General features: G+C 34.4%; 1 protein-coding gene and 1 non-coding gene across 4 annotated transcripts; both read right to left on the reverse strand.

Annotated features, from left to right (window-relative positions):
• Window positions 1-4992: 4992 nt before the first annotated feature.
• LOC114282538 (ubiquitin carboxyl-terminal hydrolase 23) lies at window positions 4993-26795 on the reverse strand. Of its 3 annotated transcripts, XM_082924832.1 has the most exons (12): window positions 26202-26744; window positions 25549-25663; window positions 25298-25441; window positions 23600-23710; window positions 22868-23040; window positions 22347-22673; window positions 21381-21506; window positions 8625-9335; window positions 8435-8533; window positions 7673-8345; window positions 7414-7507; window positions 4993-5522 (listed from the first exon to the last, which is right to left on the reverse strand). In XM_082924832.1, exons 3-12 carry the CDS (start codon window positions 25338-25340, stop codon window positions 5363-5365), a joined length of 2517 nt encoding a protein of 838 aa, XP_082780958.1. In that variant the 5' UTR covers window positions 25341-25441; window positions 25549-25663; window positions 26202-26744; the 3' UTR covers window positions 4993-5362. The 3 variants fall into 3 exon arrangements, with proteins under 3 accessions (XP_082780958.1, XP_028081042.2, XP_028081043.2); XM_028225241.2 differs by lacking the exon at window positions 25298-25441 and having other exon boundaries at window positions 26202-26795; XM_028225242.2 differs by lacking the exon at window positions 25298-25441 and having other exon boundaries at window positions 8435-8509; window positions 26202-26792.
• Window positions 15334-15466, reverse strand: LOC114282554 (small nucleolar RNA snoR86). Its single transcript, XR_003636280.2, has one exon. It is a non-coding gene; the product is annotated as a small nucleolar RNA snoR86 (small nucleolar RNA).
• Window positions 26796-27804: the final 1009 nt, after the last annotated feature.

The raw sequence follows: 27804 nt of genomic DNA on the forward strand, positions 1-27804 counted from the left end.
CTATTTTATCTTCCCTCTCTCTCTTTCAGTAGATCGAAGGGACAGTCGGCGTCGGAGGCAGTCGACGTCGGAGGGAAGTAGTCCGATCGTGTACAGGGGGAAGCGTCGGCGTCGGAGGCAGATCTCAGATCTGTTTGTGACACAGATCTCTCTCTTTCTCTCGTCCACTCTCTCTCTCTCTCTCTCTCTCTCTCTGTGACACAGATCTCAGATCTGTTTGTGTCCATTTTTTAATCTGTTTGTGTATCTGTCCATTTTTTTAATTTTTTGTTTATAATCTGTTGATATTTTTGTTGATATGTTGATGTTGGTGTTGATGATTCGGTTGATGATGATTCTCTTGTTGTTATCTCTCTGTCTCTGTGATATTTTTGTGGATCTGTCCATTTTTATATGTGTTGATGATGATTCTCTTGTTGTTGTTGTTGATGATGGGGATGTTGAAACAGATTTGGAGGCGGGGAATTTTCGGGGTTGGGGAAACCCGATCCCCGGTAGGGACGGGGATGGGGAGGGTGGTAGGTTCCCCGTCGGGGATCGGGGCCGGGGCCGGGGAGATTTTCACAATCGGGGATCGGGGACGGGGAAGGTGATCCCCGACCCCGCCCCACCCCGTTGCCATTCCTACACATTACATGATTATTATCCAAACACTTAATAAAACTTAATTTGGTAAAAAAAATTGCCTAAAAAACTTATCAATTTTACATAATTTTATCTTTAGTGGATAGAAATAATTTTTAAAAATTCAAAAATTATTTTTTTGACTTTAATTTTTGTCAAATTAATTTATATTTTATCAAATAGATGACTTTACTCTTAAAATTAAATAATGATATATTTAATTATCTTTATTTAAAATAAGATTCAAAATTTAATATTAAATATATCATAATTAAAAAATGAAAGATTAAAGTAACACACGAATCCTGTTAATGTAATTTGCCCTTTGTATTATTATTTAATATTCAATCAGGTATCACGTCGAGTGTGGAATGGAACACAACATAATCAAATCATGGATGTGTTGTGGTTCCACGGTTCGAATCGCCATCATTTAAATCATTGCATTTGGGTGATTGTTGGGTAAAGTACAACCTTTTAATGCTTGAGACAATTGTGAATTACCTAGAAGGAACCATTTCTTCTCATGCTCATCCATTGTATTTTCTGAACTTGCATGAATGCACTAGGGTGTTATTGTGCATAGGGGTGGGCGCGGGTCAGTTGCAGTCACGAAACTTTCAATCCGTTATTCATCTGTCAGATTGGCAAACTGGAGAAAATCAATCCACATCCGTACGCCAATCCGGCGGATGCAGATTGGCGGTTTGGCGGTTTAAAATTTTATAAATTTTCAACATAATTCAACTTGTGCACTTCTTTAAAAAAAAAAAGAAAAGAGTATTACAGTCAATAACTTAAAAAAGTATTACAATTACTGCATGCCTCATCCAAAGAAAGAAAGTTTGAAACTTTAGAATATCACAATCACTGCATGCCTCATCCACATATTACAATCATAGCATACCTCATCCACATAAAGTATTACAATCTGTGGTTCTTAAAATATAAAGCAATTCAAACCACCAAAATCATGAATAGAGCAATAGTAGAGATTGTATGTCTCTGTATTGTTACATTTATATATGCTTTTGAAAATAAAAACAAACCAGCATATATCATATTTTCTATTTATTACTTTTAGAGTTAGATTTAAAAATCAAAAAATATAGATAAATAATACGTTTATTTTTTTCAATTCAAAAAATATATTCAAGTTGAAAACTTTTTTCAACAGAATATTTGAACTCTTTTTCAATTGAAAACACAAACAAAATATTTAAACAAATTGAAAACACAAAGTCTTATAAATTACTAAGGGTGCTCGCGGTTTGGCGGTTCAGTTGCGGCCAAAGAAACCTCAAATCCGTCATCCGTCCGCCAAATTGGCGGGTTGGAGAAAATCAATCCGCAACCGTCCGCTTGTCATCACGCATCCGTTCAAAATGCGGCGGATCGATTCGGTTCGGTCGGTTTTGGCGGATCGATATATCCGCTGCTCACCCCTAATTGTGCATGTTTTGTCCTATTAACAAAATGTTCTTTTTACCAAGATATATTACTGGAAATCATTCAAAATTAACTAAATTAATTAATAGTACTCTATTGGTTACATGAAATATTTGTTGAAAGCAAAAATGTAGATCCTAAAAAGTTTTTGAACAAATCACAAGCCATGTATGAACTCGTAATTTGTGAACATTTTAACACAAAACTCTCGTGATATTGTATAAAATGCCACTCTTGAAACTAATTTCTATACATGAAATAATGATTATTTTAAAAGCTTGTAAAATATGTTATTAAGATTGGAAATGATTGACACCCCTCTCTCCTCCACCCCCACCCCCACCCCCACCACCTTCACACACACGTGAGTGTTGGTGATTAAAAAAAAAAAAAACCAGCCAATCATAAGCCAGTGGGGGTCGTGGGGGTGACCCTATGTGGGAGTCCGGATCATTTTTCTATTAAGATACGAAGATTTTTCATCAACCCTTTAGGGAGCAAAACTAGGTACATTGGTACAATGATATTATTTCTTCTACTTCTTCTTCTTTTTTTTTTTTTTTTTTTTAATGTCATTAATCTACATTCTAAGCAATCATTACATGAATTTTACTATCATCTGTTAAAACCTATACTTGATTAATTTTGTTAGTGGCTCCTTTTTAATGCCCATTATCATTTGATTGGAAATCTCAACTACACATTCTTTACTCCTAATTTTGAAGTTTCTTTTCATCAATGATTCCCCCCTTTAACATTTGGCTTCTACAACATCACCACCATTGTCCAAAGTCCAAACATATCCTACCATTAGATTTTTCAGTAACATTTTCATTGGTGTCTTTATACAGGATATGTAGGTGAATTCCACACCAATAGAATCGGAGCTCCGTGAGTGACCAAAGTGATCTAAGTCCATAAAAAGATTTGGCCTTCCAAGCTCACAAGGTCATTTTGAACATCGAACTCCTTAAGCCTCCGTTTGGAAAGTGGGTTGACTTTTTGGCTTTTTGACTTTTTTGACTATTTTAGCCTGGGCTAAAAAGCTTGGTTTGGAAAGGGCTTTTTGACTTTTTAACTTTTTTGACTTTTTTTGTGAGAGAAGAGTATAATGATTATAGGTTGGATGTGATGTTTTGTTTGTTATGGCTAAAATAGCCAAAAAAACCCAACCAACTTCTTCCCAAACGGTGCCTAAGTCTCGTTTACTAAGACTGTCCTTTTTAATTTTACCAACTTTTAATTAAGAAAATTTCTCAAATATTGCAGGATGTGACACACTAACTGATAATTCAAAAACCATTTTGTGTAGTTTATTTGCCCATTCAATTAAATGCATAAAAATTTTCAAAAAGCTATAAGAGTGACAAAGAAGAATGATGACTGCCCAGTACAGTTTGCAGATGCTTTCACATCTTTGATGTTTAAATAGAGCAAGCCTGAGGTGCGGCATCATTTGCTATTATGATTTAGCTTTGTTCATGCGCATGAAAAATGTAAGAACAATCATAATAGGCACTTTTTGGCAATATTGCTATTTATCATTCCACAGCTAGCTAGAATTCTTAATTTCTTAATGCTGTGTTTGGTTAGGAGATTTGAAGAGGGATTTGGAAAGGAAAATGAAAAAGATAGGTGAAATGTGAATAAAACATGTTTATATTTCACCTAGTTTCACACACCTTTTCCCTTTTCCTTTCCAAACCCCTACTCAAATCTTCCAACCAAACACAGTATAAGGAGAAATAGAAAAAAGAAAGAAAGAAAGAGATGTTTTAATGAAAACATTTCATTTCAAACCGATAAATTTAAATATAGTCCATTTATAGTTATATTTGTATTCTATTTGAGAAATTTTAACATATACACTTTTGAAAGAGATGTATCATGTACGCTTTTAGTTATGTCATTTTCTTATTTAATTATGACTAATTTTCTTCTTTAGTTATGACATTATTTTAATTATAACTCATAAGATTTTTCGTTATATCCGATGTCATGTTTAGTTATGATATATAAATATATATATTTAGTTATGACTTAAAAGGTATTAACTTATATTATTTTATTCTTTAATTATAAAGTGTATATAATATACACTTTTGAGCAGTACACTATAGTGTTTTCCTATATATGTCCATATACATTTACCACTTGATAAGGGATTAATTATAAATATATATGTATATATAAAACAAAATACAACGATTATAATCTAATAATATAAAAGCTAAAAAATAAGCAAACTTGCCTTCTCTTTCTTGGATTACATAGCAGTAGGTACATCATGATAACTTTGTTCTTATTTTGAAGAGGACATGAAAAGCTAAAGAAAAAGTTTTGGACCACGGCGATCAATCACAGAATCAAACACAATTTTTTTAAATAAAATAAAATAAAATTTTTTAATATAAGTTCAATTGTTATTATTTTAGATTGTTTGTGGACAAGTAAAAACAATGGCATCTAAATAGTTGGAAAATTCTAATATGCGCTCCTTTAAAAAAGATATATCATATGTATCTTTAATTATGTCATTTTTTTATTTAATTATAACTAATTTTTTTCTTTAATTATAATATTATTTTAATTATACTTGTAAGTTCTTTAATTAAACATCATGTTTTATTTAGTTATAACAATTTTTTTTTCTTTTTAATTATGACTCAAAAAATTAAAGTTAAATCAATTTTTTTTTAATTATAAGGTGTATATAATTCACACCCACACCGTAATATTTCCCGAATAAGTTTGATTTTGTTTACTCACTTAAAAAGTGGGTGTACAATTTCTCAAGTAGGTGAACAGTACCAAATGGTTTAAATGGCCTTGCCTTAACCTATCAACAAAATTTTCCAGTAAAACCTCATTCATGAGCTTAGTGTTAAACCTGTCCTCTTGATGTAATGCTCTTCAAAATGTAAAAATAATAATTTAAAAAGGTAAAAGTTAATGATTCTTTACCAGTCTTAATACAAAACTTTAGAATGAAACATACCACAGTTTACAGCTTGTTACATTCCCATAAATAAGAAAGCTCTCACAGCTTGTACAAATTTTCAACTACTGAAATATTTCCACAGAACCAACTGTTAATACAAATCTCCAAGTTTCTTCGCATCCCAACGACCAAAACCAAGAAGAAAAAAAAACTCTTGAAGCAAAATTATTCCTCACCATGCATTCCACATTGCGATCTCTGCTCAAGCTTTATCACTACATAAAAATATAACAACCGGGCAACAAATCAAGCTTCCTCTCCATTGGAAGAGATATATATGTAGTGAAATCATATCCTGAAAGGTTGGTTTCCAAAGCTGAACTGGTCTGTCTTCACTTTCTTCAACTTTGTCTTCTTCGTTGCAATTTCTTGGAATGGATTTGGTCCACCAAATTCTATCTGGGAGCACCTCACCTTCTTCCTTTTTCCCTTGTCGTATTCTTCATCCCTGTTGAAGTGGAAAAATATTACATCATTCGTTAGCGAAAAGAAACAGAAATTTAGTAGTTCATCTACAACAAAAGCAAAAAATTGAGCATTGACATCAAAGCTAAAATACTAAAATACAAAGACATGGAATCCTTGTAAACAGTCAATACTAACCACTGACGGTACAATACTCCCCATAATATGATCCCTCACACTCGGCCACCAGATAATAAAAGAAGCAAGACTGTGATCTTATCCAAAATCAGAGTCAAGCTGACTGGACACAGCTTATGGCGTGTCATTTTTTTTAATTATTACTTTTTTAATAGAACAATTCACGAACACACATGGCCTATGTTTGGATATGCCTAAGGACACCTTTGCAAGTTTCTTTTTTATAATTTTAGAAAATGATTTAAGGTCAAATGTAAAATATATAAAAAAAAACAATTAGCGAGGAAAGTGAAAAATAAATAAATAAAAAGACACCTATATACATTGTTTCCTCTTTACATCTGTGTGCAAAATTTATATTCATATACATAGCAAATAAATATATATATATATATATATATATATATATCTGGGTCCATGCTTTTTAGGTATGAACTATCAAGGACTTGGCAAAACATGGAGTTCAGGTGTATGTCTATACTACTGTTTATAACCGGTGGACTAGAAAGAGAGCATCGAGCTAGAAGGACCATGCCTACAATATTTTTCCTTCGTCTCTTTCCGTTTAACAATCAGTAATTGACAGTTCTGCGCTCAAGCTCTTCACATCCTTTAACATTAATGAATGTTAAGACCAACAATTTCCAACCAAAGAACATTTGAAAAATCAAATTTCATTGAAGAAAAAATATTTAATGAAAATTGCTCTTCATTTAGATGGTGGACACTTGCTTCACAGCATGTTTATAAGCAAGAACATATAGTATAAGAACTTGAGAAGCACGGTCACTTCTAAAAAGTGACATGTCGGTGTCGTGTCCGTGTCAGACACTGACACTCATCAGACACTTTCCCGACAGTCATCCAAACGTGTCCTATTTTTTTTAAAAAAAATTTAAACTCGGACACTTTTTGAACACTTAGATGACTTACGTGTTCATTGCTTAAATACAAGTGTCCATTGATAGACAAACACGAAACTAATTATAAGTTTGAACAAAATAACTTAGAATACGATGCTAAAAGCAAAGAGTGATGCTAGGGGTACCAAATTTTCTATCAAACAAATGACCAAATGTCTCTCGTGGGTGTGGGGTCTGCAATTTTGTGAACCCCACACTCATGTGAGACATTTGATCATTTATTTGATAGAAAATTTGAGACCTATAGCATTTTTCAAAAGGAAATTAATGTCAATTTATAGAAATTAGTATTATATTGCATTCATTTATTGTCTTAGAATGATATTAGAATGATATATTCATATATATGACATATAATATAATAAATATATAAAATTATATATTTTGTGTCCCCCCACGTGTCGTGTCCTACATTTCTCTAAAATTGCCGTGTCGGTACGTCTGTGTCGTATTTTTGTCATGTCACGTGTCGTGCTTCTTAGATAAGAACCTAGTTTACTGTTGGTAAACCAATTACCTGCCAGCTCACAAATGGATATCATCCACTGTTACTAGGATTATATATTGAATTTTCAAAACTTTCGATGAACTAAAATTGGTTCCCATTAACTAGCTATGGGATGGGTCAGTGAAATTCTTCAACCCAAACACTGATGGAATAGGGTTGGAGAGCATATGTGGTTTGACTAACATGACTGTAACCATTGCTGTCCCCATTTGCAATGAATGGACATCATACATTTTTTTAAAATTCTAATGAAACTTCATAAAAACAGGGAAAAAAATTAATATACGTGGATCATATCAACTCACCATTCATCGCCTATGTACCCAATGCTAGCAGCATCTACACCACTTGATCCTGTAATCCGAGATGAGGGCAGTTCAATCCCATCCCAACGTGCAACTGCAATTTAAAAAATTTGAGTGGAAAAAAAGAATCAGCAACAAAGATTAATTCAAATTACTGCATGAATGGCCAAATGATATGCAGTATATGTCAGGCTTAAATCATTAGGTTTAGATGTAAATAAATAAATAGCTGACAGAGATTTTCCAGATAATCACTCACTAATTGTCTCCTCTAAACCTCTGGTAAGCATGCTCATTAAACCATCATGCACTGAGCTTCCTCTGCTCTCTTTTGAACCATTAGATCCTCGAGCATCAAACTGGTTTCCGGCCAAAGGAGAGCTACAGTTCCTTTGCGGTTGCTTATCCGTTGCAAGCACAGCACCATTTTGACCAAGCCTATCTCTGAAGTCTCGATCAATGATCCCCTCTACCAAATCATGATTAGAACTTTTTACATTCTTCGGAACAGGAATATTGTCTTTCTTACTAGGTCTGGATTTCAACACCTTTCTTTGAGAGTGAACTGAACCAAGGGACAGTGTCCTGGTTATCTCAGACGTAGATGGTCCTAAATCTGTGGAACCAAACACACTGTCCAGTAAGTGCTTTTGAGTGAGATTGTTGATCTTGACAGTACGCCGCTTAACCTTTTTGTGTTTCTTCTTCCGCAGGCTTAAGAATGCCCCAAAAAGGATGCTTGAGCCAAGGTGCATGCTAGTAATCCAACCCCTCGGAAGCTTCTTTTTCAATTTTTGTTGGCACTTGTTATCAAGAGCTTTCTGGTGCAAAGAGATATGTGTGGCTTGCAGGCCTGACAATTCTACGGTTTCAGTAACTCCCATTCTCAGACCATTATAGGTGAGAGTACTTTCCTTCAACAAACCTTTTCCCTGAAATGAAAAAGAAAAGGGAAACATTTAAGACTTGACCAAGAAATTGACGGTGAGGTTCGCAGTCTCAAAAGAGTACAGATACCCACCTGACTATTTTCACAGCTTGGCTGATCTAATGACCTTAACAGGTCAATTTTCTTGGATTCTTTCTCATCAGAATCCTGCAATGGAGCTTCACTATGAATCTGGATAAAAAAGAATGAACAAAAGTGTGATACTCAACTAGGAGGGAGAAGAAGAATATACAACAGAGGAATAGAAAATCCAAATCATTACCTTTTCAGAGGTCTTGTCTGCAATGCACACACCACCAGAAGAATTATGGTAACCATTGCAGTCAGGAGTTATGGCAACCAAGCCACTCAGATCCTTCTCGGTATGTCTGTCCTCATTATACTTGGGTGACTTTGCACCCACATTACTTGGATCTTTCTTGGTATCCGAATTTTGGGGGCCACAGTGATTAGGCGCTACCACAACCGAATCACTCAGATCTTCCTTGATACTTCTCTCCTTAGTAAATTCATTAGATTTACCACCAGTTGTTGCCAACATAGCATTATTAAGAGCATCAGAAGAGCCCTTAATAGGAGCTGATTGTGTTAACCATTCTCGCCCCTTTACTGCATCCTTGGATACTGGCACCTTCAATGAAATATCTAACAGGGGATCCTTCAGTGGATTAGTTTTCTGAACAGATGTTTCCTTCATGAGGGTTTCCTTCAACCCATCTGCAATGATTGCATTACTTTCAGCAGCAGAAGAGTACACACCATTTACTCTTTTATCAATTGGACCATTTTGAACAGCTTCCTTTAAACCTTGACTGGAGTTGGAATGCATTTTATGACTCATGGCATTGATGATCATGCTTTCTTTCTGAATAACATCAACGGGCTTCTTCAGTGCAACATTTCTTCTATCTCGAACATAGAACAACATGTAGGCCTTCTGCTCCAAAACCATCTTTTCGCTAACTTGGCGAACCTGGTTTAAATACATCAGAAATTTAGAATCATAGTCAATCCTCACAAAGAATCAAACTGGGGTCTGCACTTAGCACGGGGTGTTTGGGGACTACAAACTAGAAACAAAAGCAGCAACGATTTCTCCAACATCTGAGGTGTACTCAGCAAATCAAAATATGCTTGATGAATATTATTTTTTAAGTAGGAAGAATGATCCTGTTGGTTATGCAGTTCAAAAACCTGGGAATCATATATCAAGACAATCATGATTAAAACAAAATTATAGTTTAATGACTTCGCAAACCATAAATCAGGACAACCATCCACTCAGGCATCATGGAAGTGTATACTCGCAATAAATCAATGAGCTAGTTAGAACCGAGTACAATGTATTCCAAGGGTAAAGTCGTGTGTATTGCCTTTCACGGTGAATTTCCATGCACAACAGGTAATCTCAGATCTTATCAGACGTCTCAAAGAAATGTCTTGAAAAGGTAACACCATGCCATATATCCAAATTAACCAACCATATTTTGAAAGGAGTCAACACTTCAAAAACATAACATGAGCATATAAGTTTCTATATCAAACAACAAAGTAGATCCAGCACAAAGTAATTTAGTCAACTTTACAATATACGATTACTCCAAAGTCCAAACTGTATCAGATCATAAAATTCGAAGTTCACAACAATAGTCTGCGACTTCAAATCATACATCAAGACAACAACACCATTTCAAGGCAAAATTGCAATTCTTTTATGTCCTTCAAACCCCTGTTTCGAAGCAACATAACAGTTGAGGTTGCAGACCATTGAACAAGGCATCGATTGACTGAGACTCAAAGTTCAACCACCTAAATCACATATCAAGGTGATAAGCAAGAGATAAGTCACGCAGATTTATCATCCATCCACCAAGTAAAAAATATATATCAAGTCAACTAGCATCATTCAAGTAAACTTTACCCCAGCCAACTATATGTTGATACAAAAGAGTGTCTTATGGTCCTTCAATCCATATATCAAGGCAACATATAGTTTTAGGCCTGATCAGACCATTTATCTAGGCAACTGAAAATTAAGATGTGGAGTAGGTTCCTACAGCACAAGCCACATTTTAAGCTGACACAGCTCAATAAAAGGTAGAACACACTTCAACTAAATTTGATTGAAGTGACCTTGAAGTTTAGTCCTTCAGAAGTTCATATCAAAGAATCATTAAGTACAGTAGACCTCGTACACAGACAGCCACTGATTGAAACATGATATTGTAGGCTTGAATCAACTAACCTATGATGCACGGACACGGACACGGGACACGACACGGACACGACATGGACACCGGAAAACGTAAATTTTCAGAAAATAGGGGACACGACATGCTAGGGACACGTTCACTATATATAATTTTATTTTTTTATTATATGTAAAATTAAAAAATACAAATATTATCTATTTATTTTAATATCAAATATTATTCACAAATTAAAATTTTCCTATAAATAAAAATAATTTATTTAAACAAATAATAATATCTAAAAAATAGAAAAAAGGAAAAGAAGAAAAAAAAGAAAAAAAAAAGATTTTTGTTCAAATATATATCTAATATATAATATATACACTATTATTGTTAGTGTATATTATTATTAGTATATAAATATCTATCTATACTATATATTAAGCAAAAGGGGGTTTTTAACCCCAAGCCTTGTGAGAGCTCCAATCTCCCAATCTAAATTTCTTAGTTTTTTATTTAAAAAAAAAAAAAAAACTTTAGCATTTATTAACTTCTCCCAACCCCCAAGTCTTATCCTAATGCATTAAGTACAAGCATTAAAAAAATTCTTTGAAATCCAACACATATGAATTCCTTGAAAAGTCCCAACACATATGATTATTATCCCTCATAATAACACTTTAATGCATTAAGAACAAACATAAAAAAAAAAATTTCTTCAAAAGTCTAACACATATAATTATTATCAAAATATTAACTTTAATATAATATAATAAAAAAAAGAAGACATTTAATTCCTTGAAAAGTCCAACACATATGATTATTATCAAAATATTAAACTTTAATATAATATAAAAAAAAGAAAAAAAAAAGACATTTAAAAAAAAAAAAAGACATTTAAAAATTGCAATTCACATATATAGATAATTGTAAATATATTAAGGAAAATGGGGTTTCTAAACCCCAAGTCTTGTGGGAGCTCTAATATCTCAATCTTAATTTTCTAAATTTTTGATTTGAAAAAAAAAAAAAAAAAACTCAGCATTCATTGATTTGGTCAAAATCCCCTGATCAGCATTTATTAACTTTTTTCAATCCACATGCCTGCATTTATTGATTTGGTCAAAATACCTGATTAGCATTTAAAATTCCCTCATACAAATAATTATAGATACAGCCCGTGCATAGTTACTGCAGTAGCCTTTTTAATTCTCTTGTACACTATGATTAGTGATAAGATTGTTAAATTATTTTTATAAAAAATCTTAAAAAATATAATTTATATATTAAAAAAATTAAAACAAATATAAATATCTATAATTATCTCGTGCATAGCACGAGTGATAGGCTAGTGTATAGTTACTGCAGTACATTTTCCAACTTCTTCCATACACTATGGTTAGTGATAAGATTGTTAAATTATTTTTATAAAAAAATCTTAAAAAATATAATTTATATATTAAAAGAAATCTAAAGCAAATATAAATATCTATAATTATCCCGTGCATAGCACAGGTGATAGGCTAGTATATATATATATATATATATATGTATATATATTATTAGTATATAATATATAATAGAATGTATAGCGATCGATAGTCAAGGAGGGGGCTGAAACACCATAGCGAGAGAGGGAGAGCAGTGATCGATAGTCAAAGGAGAGGGCTGAAACACCATAGCGAGAGAGTAGAGAGGGAGACGACATAGACGAGGAAGACGACACTGACAAGGAAGACGACACTGACGATGCAGACGAAACAAAGAAAGAAGAAAAATAAAAAAAAAACAGAAGAAAAGAAGAAGATCGAAGAAGAGATTCGAAGAATCGAAGAACATACCTGATCTAGAGCTCCATTTCAACAGATTCTTCACCCTCTCTCTCTCTCTCTCTCTTTGTGTGTCTGTCTTCAACAGGTTAGGGTTTCCCTCCCTCTCTGTCCATAACGTGTCCACAGCGTGTCCAAGAGTGTCCAAAAGAGTGTCCGGCTACAAAAATTCAAAAAAGAAAAGGGACACGTTGGGTAGAGTGTCGGACACGTGTCCACCGCGTGTCCGTGTCCGACACGTGTCCGACACCCATACATTGCCTTCGGAGACGTGTCCGTGCTACATAGCAACTAACTGTACATTGAAGCAGCCCAGTTGAAACTAAGAGAATCATATATAACTGTAAGTGCAATGGCTTGAAATCTCATTTATTTTATAGCCACGTATCAAAAAGGGACTGAACCAACAATTGATAATCAACTAGCCCACTAAAAATTGATTCCCATGTAGGCTATATGACAATCAATTGGAGATTCAAAACTAGAAATTGAGAGAATCATATATAATTGTAAGCGCAATGAGTTGAAATCTCATTCATTTTATACCCACATATTGAAAAGGGACCAAACCAACGATTGGTAATCAAATAGCCGTATTTTGAAGCCCACAAAATTGATTCCCACGTAAGCTATATGGCCATCAATCGGAGGTTCAAAACTAGGAGGCGCCACTTGGTTTTAAGGTCCAAGAACCTACAATGACTCCACTCATCATAACCAAATAACTTAGCTTGGGAACTTGGGTACAAAACATTAAGGTATTAGGGAGAAGGGACCAAAAACTACAATCACAAATCTATTTTAACAGGCTCCGTGTTCAGCGCATCCATACAAAACACACAAGAAAAAAAACCATCCGCCACAGTTAATAAAGCATCCATAAAAACAAAATAAATTCATCCACAAATATACTATAACACAACATAAATGGGATGCCAAACCAGCCAATCATTGACCAATTTTGAAATTCGCAAAGTTCATCTATGTAATGACAGGGTAAATTTGAACTTTTAATTGTTGTATTAGAGGGCCAGATAACTTATAATAAAGTCCCTAGTGGAGTCCAAGTACTTCAATTTAAACCTTCGTCGAATACTTTTTTTGTGCAACCGATCATCTTGACTTGCATACACCAAATCCCGAGCCAACCTAAGACCTAAGGGGCAGACTCTCCGGGTCTAGTGTATGATGTTAATATGATCATAGGGTCAATCCTATCAAATTCGAATTTAATTGTTCGCCAAGAAAAGTAACACAACAACCGTCTCGATTTGCATGCACTTAGAACCAAACCGGTACGAGAGTCGAGAGATGGACTCTCCAGGCCGGTATTAGATGTTAATATGTTAACACATTAGCAATTTGTAGACATTGTGGTGAATTGAGAATTCCAGTGCATAGTTTTTCTCGCTACGTGTGCATGCTAGTCTGATCTAGTTTGAGATTTGAAAGACGGATCCTTTGGGTCCTATAATTATCATTCCTACGTTATTTATGTATATTTTATTTGTTTTAGTTGACCCTGTGAATTTCGTGAAATTCTAGTTTACATGGAAATTGAGATGTTCGGTGAACAAGGAAAACTGTAAGCACTAATTACACAAAACACCCCCTCTATTCAGCAATAAAACCAGCCCTCCATTTTCTCTAAGCAATGCATGTGAGTTTATTTGGAGTGGACAAAACCTTAATATTTACTTACTCTTTTCTTCCTTTCACAATTTGGGAAATGGGGTCACATGGGCTTTGACTAGCTTTATGTATATATTGTATATAAATGTATAAAAATCAGATTTTTTTATGAATGGTTTAGATTAAAGATGTTTTCATGATGGTATTTTGACATATGGATGTAATTTGAGTTGGTGAACTAACCACTAACCTAGGGTTAAACTAGGGCTAGTTTAGAATTGTTAAGAATTTAGTTTTGAGAGAAGGAATTAATTTCTTCCCCATTTACTCTCCTCTTAGCAGTGCTTCACCCTCTCCCAATCTCTCTCAATTTTCTCCATTAAATCACCATTAGTGTGCATTAAAGATCCAATATTGTCCAACCTTCGGGATTTTTGTTGTGTTTGTGAGCATTAGTGAGCTATGTTCCTTTTATAAACAATTTGATAAGATTATTAGTGAGTGTTGAGTGATTTTTGGCCTTGGCTTGAAGACACTAACATGAAGAAGTTAAGTTCTTGGAGCATCTCTCTCTTTCAACCTCTTTCGTTTGTTGCTTAGTTGCTTAAAGCTTCAAAGAGGTAGGGGTTTTCTCATTTTCTTCTTAGAACAACATGCGAAGGTTTATTTCAAGTTAATCATTTGATTTCATGAATTAATGGCATGATTTGGTATGAAAAACATGTTTTAAATTGTTTTTATTTAGATCCATGAAATACACATGTTAGTTTATAGCACTTTGAATTAGTTTTTGAGTTACTTAGATTTTCATATTCTAAGCTTGACAAGTGTTTTAGTTTGTTGATTTCATAAATTTAGAATATAATATTGTCATGTTTCATTTAATTTTATGATATTTGAAAATTAAATAATTTTACTGATTCCAATAATTTTATAAATAATATTTTTCAAATAATTTAACTCATAATTTTTTGGTTAATTCTTTTGCGGCTGAAAAATCATATGATGTTCATAAATTCAAACAACGTCAACAAAATCATATCATCAATATTCTATAGTCATAATACGGGTAACAAATCGTATCTATCTGTGTAATCCATCAAAAAACATATAGGATTTCAATACACAGATCCTCTTTGGTAGAGGAGAAAATCAAGCAAAACAACAGAAAATCTGACAATAGTAAAAAAAATTATGAAGAAAATAAGGGGAAAAAAAACAGATGAGATCGTAAAGAAAAAGTAAATGAAAAAACCAAATCAAAGAAAACTATTGAGTTTAGACTCACAAAAAACAGAAAGACGAAAAAGAAATATGGCATGTAGCGATTTGTTCAAGGCCATAATCAAAATGAAAGTTTATGTTTGAAAGGCACGGAGAATCGCAATGTTTCTGCTGTTGCCAACCTTCAATGCAAGGGGTTCATCATTGATTCATTGACGCCCTTGCTCTGCAAATTGGCTTTTCCCTCTTCTATATCACAAACCCTAATATTTAATACATATATTTACATAAACATGTAAAAGAGAGTGCGAAAACAAAGAAAGAATTGGGTACGAGAAACATTTGAGGCTTTTTACTCAAATATCAAAAGGTGTTGTCTATGCCATATTCTAAGACTTTTGATGTAAAGAACATAATTTTTGGACAACTTTAGAATTTTGTGAAATCTTAGAAGTGTTGAAAATTTGAGAAAAATAATGTAGTTAGACTAATCATGGGGTTAAATAGCCTAATTAAAAACATGGTTTGATTTAGTTGAGTTTTGCTATTTTTTTTCATATTTTTCAAACTAGTTTTGCTTGCTTGTTTCTTGAGTAAATATGTTCTTACGATTATTTTTAGGTTTAAGTTACTTTTGTGGATTTGTTGGATTATTTAATGAATTTAGAGACTATAAGGGCTAAATGGTGATTTTGGCCACTTAAGGGTAAAATAATCCATTAAAAGTAATTTGGGTGAAATTCTTGAATTTATCATATAAGAAATTAACTTGTGGTTAATTGGGATATAATGGTAAACTAAGTAGCACGGACACGGACACGGGACACGATACGGACACGACACGGACACGCGGACACGCAATTTTTCAAAAAATGGGGGACACGACACGTTGGGGACACGTTTAATATATATAATTTTATTTATATATTATATGTAAAATTAAAATATATATACTATTTGTATTTATTTTTATTTATTTATTTTATTTATTATATTCAAAATTAAAAAATATATACTAATTTTATTTATTATATGTAAAATTAAAAAATAAATATATTATTTGTATTTATTTATATTATTTAAGACCAAAAGAAAGGTTAGGGTTATATTATTTATTTATTTATATTATTTATTATTAGTATATAATTTATTATTAGTATATAAATATATATATATATATGTATATATATTGTTAGTATATAACGTATATAGCTGTTGCGTCGAAAATTTTAGCGAGAGAGAGAGAGAGAGAGCAGAGAGGGTCAAACGATGCGCAGAGAGGGAGACGAGGTCGATGGTCGATCGATGGTCAAACGAGGGTCAAACGAGGGCGATCGATGGTCGATCGAGGCGCAGAGAGGGAGACGAGGAAGACGAACAGGTTAGGTTTCTTCTCTCTGTCCTCAATCCGTCTCTCTCTTCCCTCGACCTATCTCCCTCTCTCTCTCTTCCCTCGATCAGTCTCTGTCTCTGGCTCTCTCTCTTTCTCCTCTCCAACAGTTCTAGGGCTTCTTCGATCCACCCACCTGCGTGTCTGAATCGTGTCCTCGCGTGTCCAACCTCGTGTTCGACTCTGAAAAATTCTGAAAAAAGGGGGACACGCAGGGGAGAGTGTCGGACACGTGTCAACAGCGTGTCGTACGCGTGTCCGTGTCCGTGTCCGACACGTGTCCGACACTAATACGCAAGCCTCAGGGACGTGTCCGTGCTTCATAGATGGTAAATGATACCTTGAAGGCATTTTGATAATTTATGCCTTGAGGGCAATTTGGTAATTTAGTCCTTCAGAGCATCTTAGTAATTTGTGCCTTAAGGGCATTTAGGTTAATTATGCCTTGGGGGCATAATTGAGATTTGATCCTTAAGGGTATTGACAAAGGAGAAAATTTTGAGAAAATGGCCAAGTTTGAAAAATATTCCAAGTGTAAAGGTAAATTTGTGAGTGAGTGTTAAATAACCAAGTTTGGAGTTTTTTTGTACTCGGTTGATTTTCAGTCGAGTCCTAGTATTATTGATTTTACAAGCGTGGCCTGGGTTATAGGCTTATAGCCAGTATTGCCAATAAGCTTCAGGAGATAGTGGATCAAACCATTTGAGGGTGGTGTGGATTTTCTAACATGTAGCTCACAAGGAGCATGGGGTGAGATCAATGTAGGACCTAGTATGCACTTATTTATAGCGTGGATATGGTATGTGTTGGCGAGGCTAAATTTTTTGCCCTGTTGGCAGGTTATTGAAGCCCTATTGGCGGTTATTGATTTCGGATTCTTTCCATTATTTAATTATTCTAGCGAGTTAATTAAATAAGATGGACTTAATAAGATTTAAGTTAATTCAAAAATTGGACATTCCATTACATAATTTATTTGTCACGACACTAAAATGTTTACTTAGTAAGAAATGAGATTACTGTCGGGTGAGTGTCAATACTCAATACTCACCCCCCTGCATTGTGTAGAATGGACACCCTCCGGCATGAGCATTGGGACGTAGTTTGTCATGTTAAGTTCAAACCCTACATTAATTGGGCCTGCGTGCCTTTACACCTTTTGTTGGATTATTGTATTAATTAATTTCGGGTCTATAACTTAAACATTTATTTCCATTATTGCATGATGTACTTCATTTTATTAGTTTGGCCGCCAAGTAAGAATGTGTTTAGTACGTGAGAGAACACTAGAGTTTTTGAACTTAAAGGGCAAATTATTTCAAAATCTATCAGATGGCACGCTTCCTAATGCAAGCTGAATTTTATCAAAACACTTGTTTTGTCATCTAAAGTTCATTTAGGCTCTTATAAAGGAAAAATACATTTTTCCAGCCTCATACAATTTAAGGCCATTGGGCAAGTTTTACGAGACAAACCTAAATATCATAATTGAATGAGAATTGGCTATGGAAAGGGATTTGGAGAATGAACTAAGTAATAAAGGGAGTTTTTACTTAAAACCTCATGCTTAGGTTTGTTTTTTTTTTTTTATTGGCACGGTGTGTCTGGATCAAAACCGGACTATTATCCTAGGAGTGCACAAGTCCTCAACAAGGAGTTTCCCGCAAGTGCACCATGATTAATTCAAGGGTTTTCCCCAATCCAATGGCCCCAAGGAATTGTTAGCACCTAAAGGGCATGTTTGATTGGAAGGATTAAAGTATGGGATTAGGATTATTAATCCGTGGGCCCAACCATCCTATGTTTGTTTTGACATTTGGTTTAGGACTATTAATCCAATGGATAATTAATCCAACAAATTTGTAGGATAATTAGTAATGGGGTAGGGGTGGGATAGTTAATACCACACTAATTTTATAGGATTATTAATACCTCACTATTAGTATTGTGAATCAAACATGACCATAAGGTTTCGATCCATGAAACTTGGAGAGAGCACACCCCCAAGACCAAACGCTTTGTCACCAAGTTAATGTGTTTCCGCCTAATTGATCTTTAAAAATTGAGGGTGTGACAATCTATGTTGTCCAATATACTACATAAAGCATCCATTTTGCCTTTACTAAATATTAGCCAATTTTGAAATTTGCAGAGTTCTTCACATAACATGTCATGCAAAAACAAAATCCGTTTTTAGGATCGTAACACATGAAAGGGGTTTCGAAAAGAATTTGAACCCTAGAGGTCTATTAAGGCTCGATTGGTCTAGAAAAAGGTTGTTAAGGTGTTTGACTAGGCTAAAGTATATATAAGTTCATCCAATTTTGAATAAAAGTGGGCAATTCAAAAGTTTCGAACGATCTCTCATGTTCATCATCGGGCAGTATTCTCAAACTAACTTAAAAGATAAAAGTATAGTCAATTTTGAGCGCAGAGACAAGGCTACTATATATGAGTCCAACTTAACGTTGTGTCCAACAAAACAACTTAAAAGATTAAAGTGTAGTCAATGTTTTCATACTCATTCCAAGTTCAAAGTAACATTTGTACAAGAAAGAATTCCCTTGGTCATGAGTTCTTCACAAAAATAGAAATAGGATCCGTGGAATAATTGAGAGTTCATTTTGTGCAATAGCCATTCCCATCAAATAGGTAGTGGCTTGATTAAGGGAACCCACCAGAGCCATGGCAAAAGTGAATCTGCATAGGGTAACTGTCACTGTTAGTGGATGTGAAGCTAGGTTATCTATCCATGACCAGATTGAAGCTTGGGTGAAACTAAGTGGAGATATGAATCGATTGATGCTTTAGAATCAACAAATAAAGTTTGGTTAGGGGTAACGTTGTGGCAACATTGCAATTTAAAGTCCTACCAAATCACATTTCTAGGAAATCATTAACAAACTCAACCAAGTGTAGTAAGGTCACGCCAAAGTAAATCATTTTATCAAGGGAGTGTTGCTAATAGCTTCACCAAATTTCTTAGAGCACCCACCAACAAATTTTGATTTTTTTTTTATTTTTCTTTAGACACCCCACTTAATACCAAAAGATCCATTAGCAAACCCTAATCCTACCCACCCCACACACAACCCACTACCACCAGCTCCAACAACCATCCCCCTGCCCCTCAGCAGCTCCGACCGCCACCCCACAACCCCTTCCCACCTCTAGCACCACCATTAGCATCCCTTCCCCGTCCTCCATCAGCCTCTTTCAACTCCCCGTCACTTTCGTAGCCCCCACCCTCCATGTGCCACCCTAGTCCTCTCCACCCTTTGACGGCCTCCCCTCCAACTAAGAGAGAGAGAGAGAGAGAGAGGGCGGAAGGAGGAAAGTGGTGGGGTAGGTGCCGAGGATGGGATGGGAAAGGGCGGGTGAGGGTGGGAAAGAGCTAGGGATGGGCGGGAGATGGTTGCTAAAACAAGGGGAAGGGCAGGGGAAAGGCCAGAGCAACTAATGGTTGATGTGGGAGTGAGGTAGAGGTAGAGGTAGAGGTAGAGGTAGAGTTTTAGTGGTTAGGGATAAAGATAAAATAGGCATTTTGTGCTAGGGCAAAATGGTAATAAAAATATGAATAAGTCCCCTCTAAAGAAATTGGCAGGGCATATAGCAACAAACTTATCAAGGTGGCTAGTTTGAGACAGATATGTATTATGCAATGTCGTTAGAATCGTACAATAATTATATGTATTGTTCGATTTATCTCATATAGTATGGCTTAAGATATAGTGTCAACATCAGCTTGTAACTAGAATCGTGTGATACTTTTTTATATTGCTCAATTTTGCATCTTGCCATAATTCCATGAGTATTGCATGATGAGTTAAGAGAGATAATTCGAATGATCTAACTTTAAGCATCTTCCTAAATTAATTTCGCATGATCACCAAACTCAAATGATGTTAGAAAATCATAATCAACAAATTAATAATAGAAAACCAAGAGATGAAAAAATTTCTTCGTACACAGGGGAAAAAGGGATTTACAAAGAGAAGAATTTATTTGTGAACACAAAGGGTGGGTAGTAAAACCATGGCTGTTGTGTTATGAGCCCAGAAGGGGTTTTTTGTGCTAGGTGTGTATTGTATTTTCAGATTGCCTAGTAACTGTTAGATTTGGCTTCGTCCTGAGATTTGAACCAAAGGCATGGTGGTTAAAACTGCAATAATAAAACAATAAGGACAAGTCGTTTCTAGTTCATAGATCCAAAGAGTTATGTATTCCTCAGCTATTCGTGGCATAGTTAATATCCACTCTATGGCTTGTCTGAGAGAAAGATCTATTTTATCATTTTATTTTATTTTTTATTAAACAAGAATTCCACAGTTCTGTATTGGGACACTGTTAATCAAAGCAATGGGTAATCTTTCCCAGTCTAGCAACATAAATCGTACACAAAGGGAGCTAAGCTAACCGGAGGATCAAGTAAACTTGTATCATGCCATCTATGAGTTGAAGAAAGGTAAAGTACGTAAAAATGGTCTTTTGGCTGCAAACAAATATCTTGATACAACATGATAGCTAGTTTATATCCTAATTGACGCCACATGACCTTGTAAGGTCTAGCAAAACAAATCTAGGAAACATGGCAATAAAAAAATATCCCTTTTCGACCAATGCAGCATTTTAAAGAACAAGTACACTGTTCAAAGTGAAACCATTAAGAGATGAAAGCTCCAAATTGTCATGGAGTATGTCCAAACAAACTTTCAAAAAGACACCAACAAACAGACAGATAGAACTAATACCTGATGATCATCAAGGGAGTACCACATGCCACTTGATGTGCGAACAAAGCAGTAATAATGGCCAGAATGTGTGCTCCAACCGGCATGAACAAGAACACCATAAAGAGTATACTTTAAATCTCCATCCTGTCAAGTACAATCAAAGAATTAGCCATGGCACAAAACACATGGAGCTATCAATCTCTCATCAAATTGGTACCAATGCTAACTAAGAGATTTACCAAGCATATACAACAGATTTGGTTTCTAGATCAATAAAAATTGTAGGTCCATCAGGAATTTTTATCCAACTGGCTATTTATAAAATCTGGTTACCAGATTTTTTAATTATTAGCAATTTATCATTTCATCCATTTGGTAACTCCAGTGTTACACATGCAGATGAGTTTTGAGCGTAATAAATCTATCATCTGAGATTGAACATGGCAGAAAGTCACCACACACAATACATGTTCCAGAAGCCACTATCACATTGCTTGCCCTGCCATAAAACCAACACATGTGGGTAACTGGAATAAAATGTTGGAAAGAAAATGTATCAAAAACCAAGTGAAAATGCCTGGTAAATGCATAAGCAGGTGAAAGTTTTCAAGTCATTCCCCATTATGCTTCTAATTTGATTCATGTTTCCACATTTGCCAATGTTCTATACAAAAAGTTAAATCCTGTTATGTATGTGTAATATCCTCTCAAGACCGTTTTCTATTGGCATTTGGCAGCTAGTACACTTGAAACCATTCCAATTTTTGTTGATTTAAAAAACGTAAAATCCATTTGATTGTCAATGACAATATCAAATTTGTGGACACAACATGTTCAAATCAATAAACTCTCCAGATTAATAGAAAATGGAGGCATCGAAAATTCAAAATTTGGAAATTTGGTTACAACTAAACAAATTGGTTCCCCACTATACCTATACAAGCTATGAGTGTTATAGCAGGCATCAATAAAAAGTTCACTTACATAGGGAGCAGTGACAAAAGGTTTTAAGTCCAATGTGGGACCAAACAGAACTTTCTTGTCAATCTTTTGCCCGGGTTGATATGTACCAAACCGCTTTAGGTGGATGGCAAGAACATAAGGGGCCTTGTGAATTGAGAGCTGTTTGAGAGCCTTTACTTTTTGCTTGCACCTTTGACATTGGTACTGTCTCTCTCCTCCATCTAAATATTCCTTGGCAGTAAAATGCATGAGTGCCTTGTGCAACGATTCTGCCTTGTTGATTTCAAGACTTAAATCTAAGAATGGATCGAACTTGTTGGAGCAGAAAGAGCATTGCATGCATTTCACCTGAAAATAAAAACAAGACTATTAATGAAGAAAACAGCTAGAGTCTCAAATCCTAATAGATTTCTCTATTATTGTAAGCAAATCCATCAAAAACTTCTTCTAGATTATTGTCAGTAATTATATAACAATGAAATTCATGGTTATTTCCAAAGGCAACGTGTTCCAGAAACAGGCATACAAGAAAAAATGTTTACCTGGCTACGGAGGCGACCACCAAAGATCTTGTGAACCAAGCTTTTCTCGTAAGCACTAGGTGATTCACTTGGTATTCCTGCAGGTAAGCAACATTTGTGCATTGACTCCAGCAAATTTACCATGTACTCATGAGCATCCTCCTGTCTGGCATTTCGAAAGTTCCGAGATATGCCTAATATGTGGTCAAGGATTCCAAATTCTAAAAACTACAAAAAAGAAAAAGAAAATACCCATGTGGTGGCTGGGTTCATTAGCCTTTTTTTTTTTTTGGAGAGGAGGGGGTTGTGAACAATTTTTTAACTTACGACTCATAGAAGCTATGCGGGAAATGTGTCCTCACACTACCAGTTAGTGTCCAAATTCCTTGAATCCTAGATGCAAGGTAAAATTATAATGATGCAAAATTTGATTTCTGAGCTACCTAAAACCTTAGTTTGTATACAAAAATTCATATTTTCCTTATATTGTTATGAAAAAGAAACATGCATCGGCACAATTTCAATAAAAGAGAAAGGGAAAATTGCTTCCACAATGTTCAAACTCTAACTCAACACCCACAGTGCATAAAAAATTTTCTCGTGTCAAAACCTCTTTGCCATCTACAGGGGGTAAAGCAGATAATGAATACATTCAAATGTATAAAGCTTAAAATTTTAAATAAATAAATAAATACCTTGCAACTTTAACAGAAATTCAAGCAAGTGATTCACAATAAAACAATATAAGGATACACCGCAAGTTTGAGACAAGATCCTTTGGTGCTAAGCTTCTCCCAGTTAATTGTAGGGCACGGCTAACATGCTTCTGTATAGCGCACAAAGCACAAAATCCAGCAGTACGACCTTCATGAATCGATTGAAAAAATAAATTAAGGTATCAAGAATAGAATACTAATATTAATACAAACAAATATTCTAGATATAGGAATCAACATTAAAAAAATGAAGACCATATATTATATACAACCAAAAAAAACCTTTAAAATATAAAAAGAGAAAAATAACGGCAGACCTATTAGCAGTCCATTATCATTTTACCAAATCCATTTCTCCAAACATTTTGGAATTTTAAAGAACACTCAAATTGTAGTGTGGGAAACTCAAAATGGAGTGCAAATTTTCACTTTATCCACACAGCAAATTTGGGGTAAATCCTTAGCCCTTTTCGAGAAAATAATAAAGAATTTATCCCCTTTGAGAAATACTAAAACAAGAAAAAAAATACACACAAATAAACAAAAAGAAAGGATAGTATTAAGCACATTTGAGGTTATAGTAAGATACCCTTGAGGTAATTGTAATACTCTCTCCTTGTGTAGATACAAAGTCAATAATTAGTTACAAATTGTAAAGGTTTTCTCATTATTGACTTCAGAAGCAAAGCTACATGCTCTTGAGTGGAGTCAGATGACCTTAGTGAAATTTTCAAAAGAATAGGTGCCAATTTAGCATTCTCTTAATATTTCAGGATTTTTCTTTTCCAGTCAATGGTTAACATCCAATAATAGTAGTGAATCAAATTCCTAAACTATGAAACTAAGCTTAAAATCATATTCAGAAGCATCTCTTTAAGTGAACTTTCAAGTCGCATATCCCACATCATGAGATAAATAATTCTTAAAAGGAGTTTACATCTTTGTGATTGACATCTTTTTCACTTGTTATGAAGATATAAGTATACAAAACTTGAACTAAAACTTCATTAATAATAATTTAATTTTTCAATTCATCAATTCTTTGAAATGAAGTAATTTTTGTAGAAATCAATTGTTTAGTTTTAATTTTTAGTGAATTAATTTTGTATGATAGGGTTTTGTTTTCCATCATTTTCTATGATAGTGGATGTACATATATAAGATTGTGGCAAAGTTAGCATTGATATATTTCATATAAACTAAAATTTAGCATAATCAATTAGTTGCTGATTAACTCCAGGAAAAAAAAAAATCTTAACTCCACCACTGATTTACTTGTTCTGGCAAAAATTGCACGAAGATTAAAGACAATTACTAAATGTGTACTGTTCTTCCAACTCAATAAGTTGTTTCAACGTTGAAAATTTTGGATTGCCTACATATGCATCTTCGACAAGCAAGTATTGATTCTAAGGGTTGGGAGCATATTAATATCTATTTGATTGGCATACGGTTGCAGTGCATTGGTGAGTACTCTAAAATGCTTATGAATATCTACAGCCAATTTAGGGGATGGGCATGGTCATTGGGGGAAGAGAATGAGAAGACAAAACGGGCAGGGTTGCCTGCCCAAGTTCTGGGTTTTATAAAAGATGGGTTGATTCAAGTTCAAGTTTAAGCATACATGTCCAATTTTATGAAACTCGTGCATAAACTTAAATCCATCATGCGAACACATATTTACCTAAACAATCCACCAATGAGAAAATAAAATGTACTTGTGTCAAGGACATACACATATTAGAAGACAAGTGGTTGTGTCTTTGTCCATTTTGCATTCAGGGTACTTAAGGTTGAGCCAAGCTCAGGGAGGGTTTGTCCTAGATCATTTCAATCAAGGTTTGAATCACCAATTGTTCATCCAACTTTAGAAATTTTTCTGGAAATATATAATGAACATGAAAATATAGCATCACAGGATCATGAGTGCAATTCATCTAGTAAATTGTGTGCAAGATGAGGGGAGAGATGGTGATAGAAACTCACAAGAATTTTGATGCTTCCCACTTTGTAAATATGCGGCTAAAGGTTCCGTATATGTGAGGCATTGTATAACCGAATTGAGAAAACAAGTATTTCCAAGATTTTCCAGTCCTGCACCCTGTAAGTTATGCATACCATCCTCATAGTTAAGCATACCGATAACTTCAAACCAAGTCAACATTCAACAAAGTTCAAACTAATAAAAGTAAATGTAAATATACAATTATATAAATAATCAAACACCTACAAATTAATAATGTAATGCCTGATTATACAAATAAGCCAAATCAAACTATATAGCAAATCCACAATAAACCCTTGAAAAAAAATTAAAATAAAACACGAACTAAAGCATCCATCAACCAAAGCCTAATCTATAAGCAAATCCAATAATTAGAGAAAGAATTTTAAAGAAAAACAATCTAATTGAAAAACTAGCAAACTACCCAATCTCAACAAACAAACAAAAACCTGAAAAAGTATACAAAATACAATACAAACAGCGAAAAATGTATAGAAATTAACAACAAACTAAACCAATCAAAATCTAGAACAAAGTGCAAAAGACTGTCATTCCATATATAGAACAATACAAAGCAGAAATTTCCAAAAACACAACACACATATATATACATATCAACTGAACAACTACTCACAATTCTCCGAAAAGTAATCCCAAAACTGAGCTCAGGATCCAACCCAACATCCAAAAACTCCGACCCATCTGGTTTCTTCCCAACCAGACCCGATTGACCACTGCCCTGGCCCGACGCACCGAGCCTCCGTGGATCCGAGATAGTAGTTGGGTTCAGAGTCTCCAACCGAAACCCTCCGCTGCCATTGCTGAATCCAGAGAATGGCTTCTTCGCTGGGTGGAAATCGACTTTTCTGCTGAACATAGATTCGATTGACGGCGGAGCCGGAGGGTCCGATGACTCATCTGGGTGTGAATTGGGTGTGATCAGAGTTTCAGCCATCATAAGAGAGGTCTCAGTAATTGAGTACAATAGAGATCTTCAGATTTTGTACCCAAAAAACCCCTCTCTCTCTCTCTCTCTCTCTCTCTGTCTCTCTCTCTCTCTCTCTCTAGAACATGTGACAGCTTGTTTCTCTCTCTACAAGCACCTGTATCCAGCTCTCTTTCTCTCTCTAAAACCAGAGGCTTAGTTTGGGCTTTCGGTGACAGAGACGAGGGAGGCGAAGCAAAAACCACTAAACCCTACAATCCTATTAGTGATGCTATATGTTATAATAAAAAATAAAAATAAAAAACTCTTTTATTTATTTTTTTAAAATAAATTAATACATCTTAATAATAATTATTATTTATTATTTTTTTAAAAATAAATGTGATTAATTTATGGGAGATTTATTAGAAATTTTTTTTTAAGTGTTTGTATCTCAATTAGTCATAAGATATTCTTATATTCTAATAAGTCTTATTATTTAAATATTTAATCTATCAAATCTTAATTATCATATTTAAGGTATTTTATTAATATTTTTATCCCAACAATGATAGAAACCACTAATTTTTGAGCTCTAAAAAGATCACTAATGACATGGCACTCAATAAAAAAAGAAAAAAAATACAACACCAAGGTCAAAACATCAAATCATTCATGGTGGAGCCCACTACCACATCATTAATGGTAGCACTAATTAGTGCTCTCACTCATTTTCCTTTTTATCCTTACGAATATTTTTTTGAACAACAATGATTCATCTCACTAAAAACATCACCACTAATAGCACTAATGCATTAAAAAAGTAAAAAAAAAAAAAAACAACTCCAAGACCAAAACATCACATCATTAATGGCGGGACCCACTGATACCTAATTAGTGGGAGCACTAATTAGTGCTCCCAAGCATTTTTCTTTTTTGAACGGTTAACAAGTTGGTCATGTGAATATTCATATTTTACAATGTGAATATTCACATTGTGGGTGTTTAGGAAGTTATTATTTCAGTAGGCTATTTTAGTTTTTGACTATTTTAAGAGGCTAAAATTTTTGTGTTTGGGAAGATAGTTGAATTTTTTTGTAATTGGATGTAATGTTTGTAAGAGAAAAAATGAAATGATTATGGGTTTGATGTGACATTGTCTTATTGGCTATTTTAGCCTATTTTGTCTTTTAGTGCTATTTTGCCCCAAAAAAAACTAAAACAAGCTCTTCCCAAACACCCCCTTGACATGTTAACATTCACATTGATGGTATGAACATTCACATTGACAGTGTAAACATTCACATCATAG

The sequence above is a fragment of the Camellia sinensis genome, chromosome 4 (assembly GCF_055761805.1).
Source record: "Camellia sinensis isolate YWXY chromosome 4, ASM5576180v1, whole genome shotgun sequence".
Classification (NCBI taxonomy): domain Eukaryota; kingdom Viridiplantae; phylum Streptophyta; class Magnoliopsida; order Ericales; family Theaceae; genus Camellia; species Camellia sinensis.

Bases quoted from the DNA above. Each gene is read 5' to 3' on its own strand.
- LOC114282538 (XM_028225241.2), bottom strand. From the start codon at position 26,525: ATGATGGCTGAAACTCTGATCACACCCAATTCACACCCAGATGAGTCA. The intron at 25,664-26,201 runs GTGAGTAGTTGT...CATAACTTACAG, and splicing joins GGATTACTTTTCGGAGAATT to GGTGCAGGACTGGAAAATCT. The intron at 23,041-23,599 runs GTATCCTTATAT...ACCACATATTAG, and splicing joins TCTTGTCTCAAACTTGCGGT to GCATATCTCGGAACTTTCGA.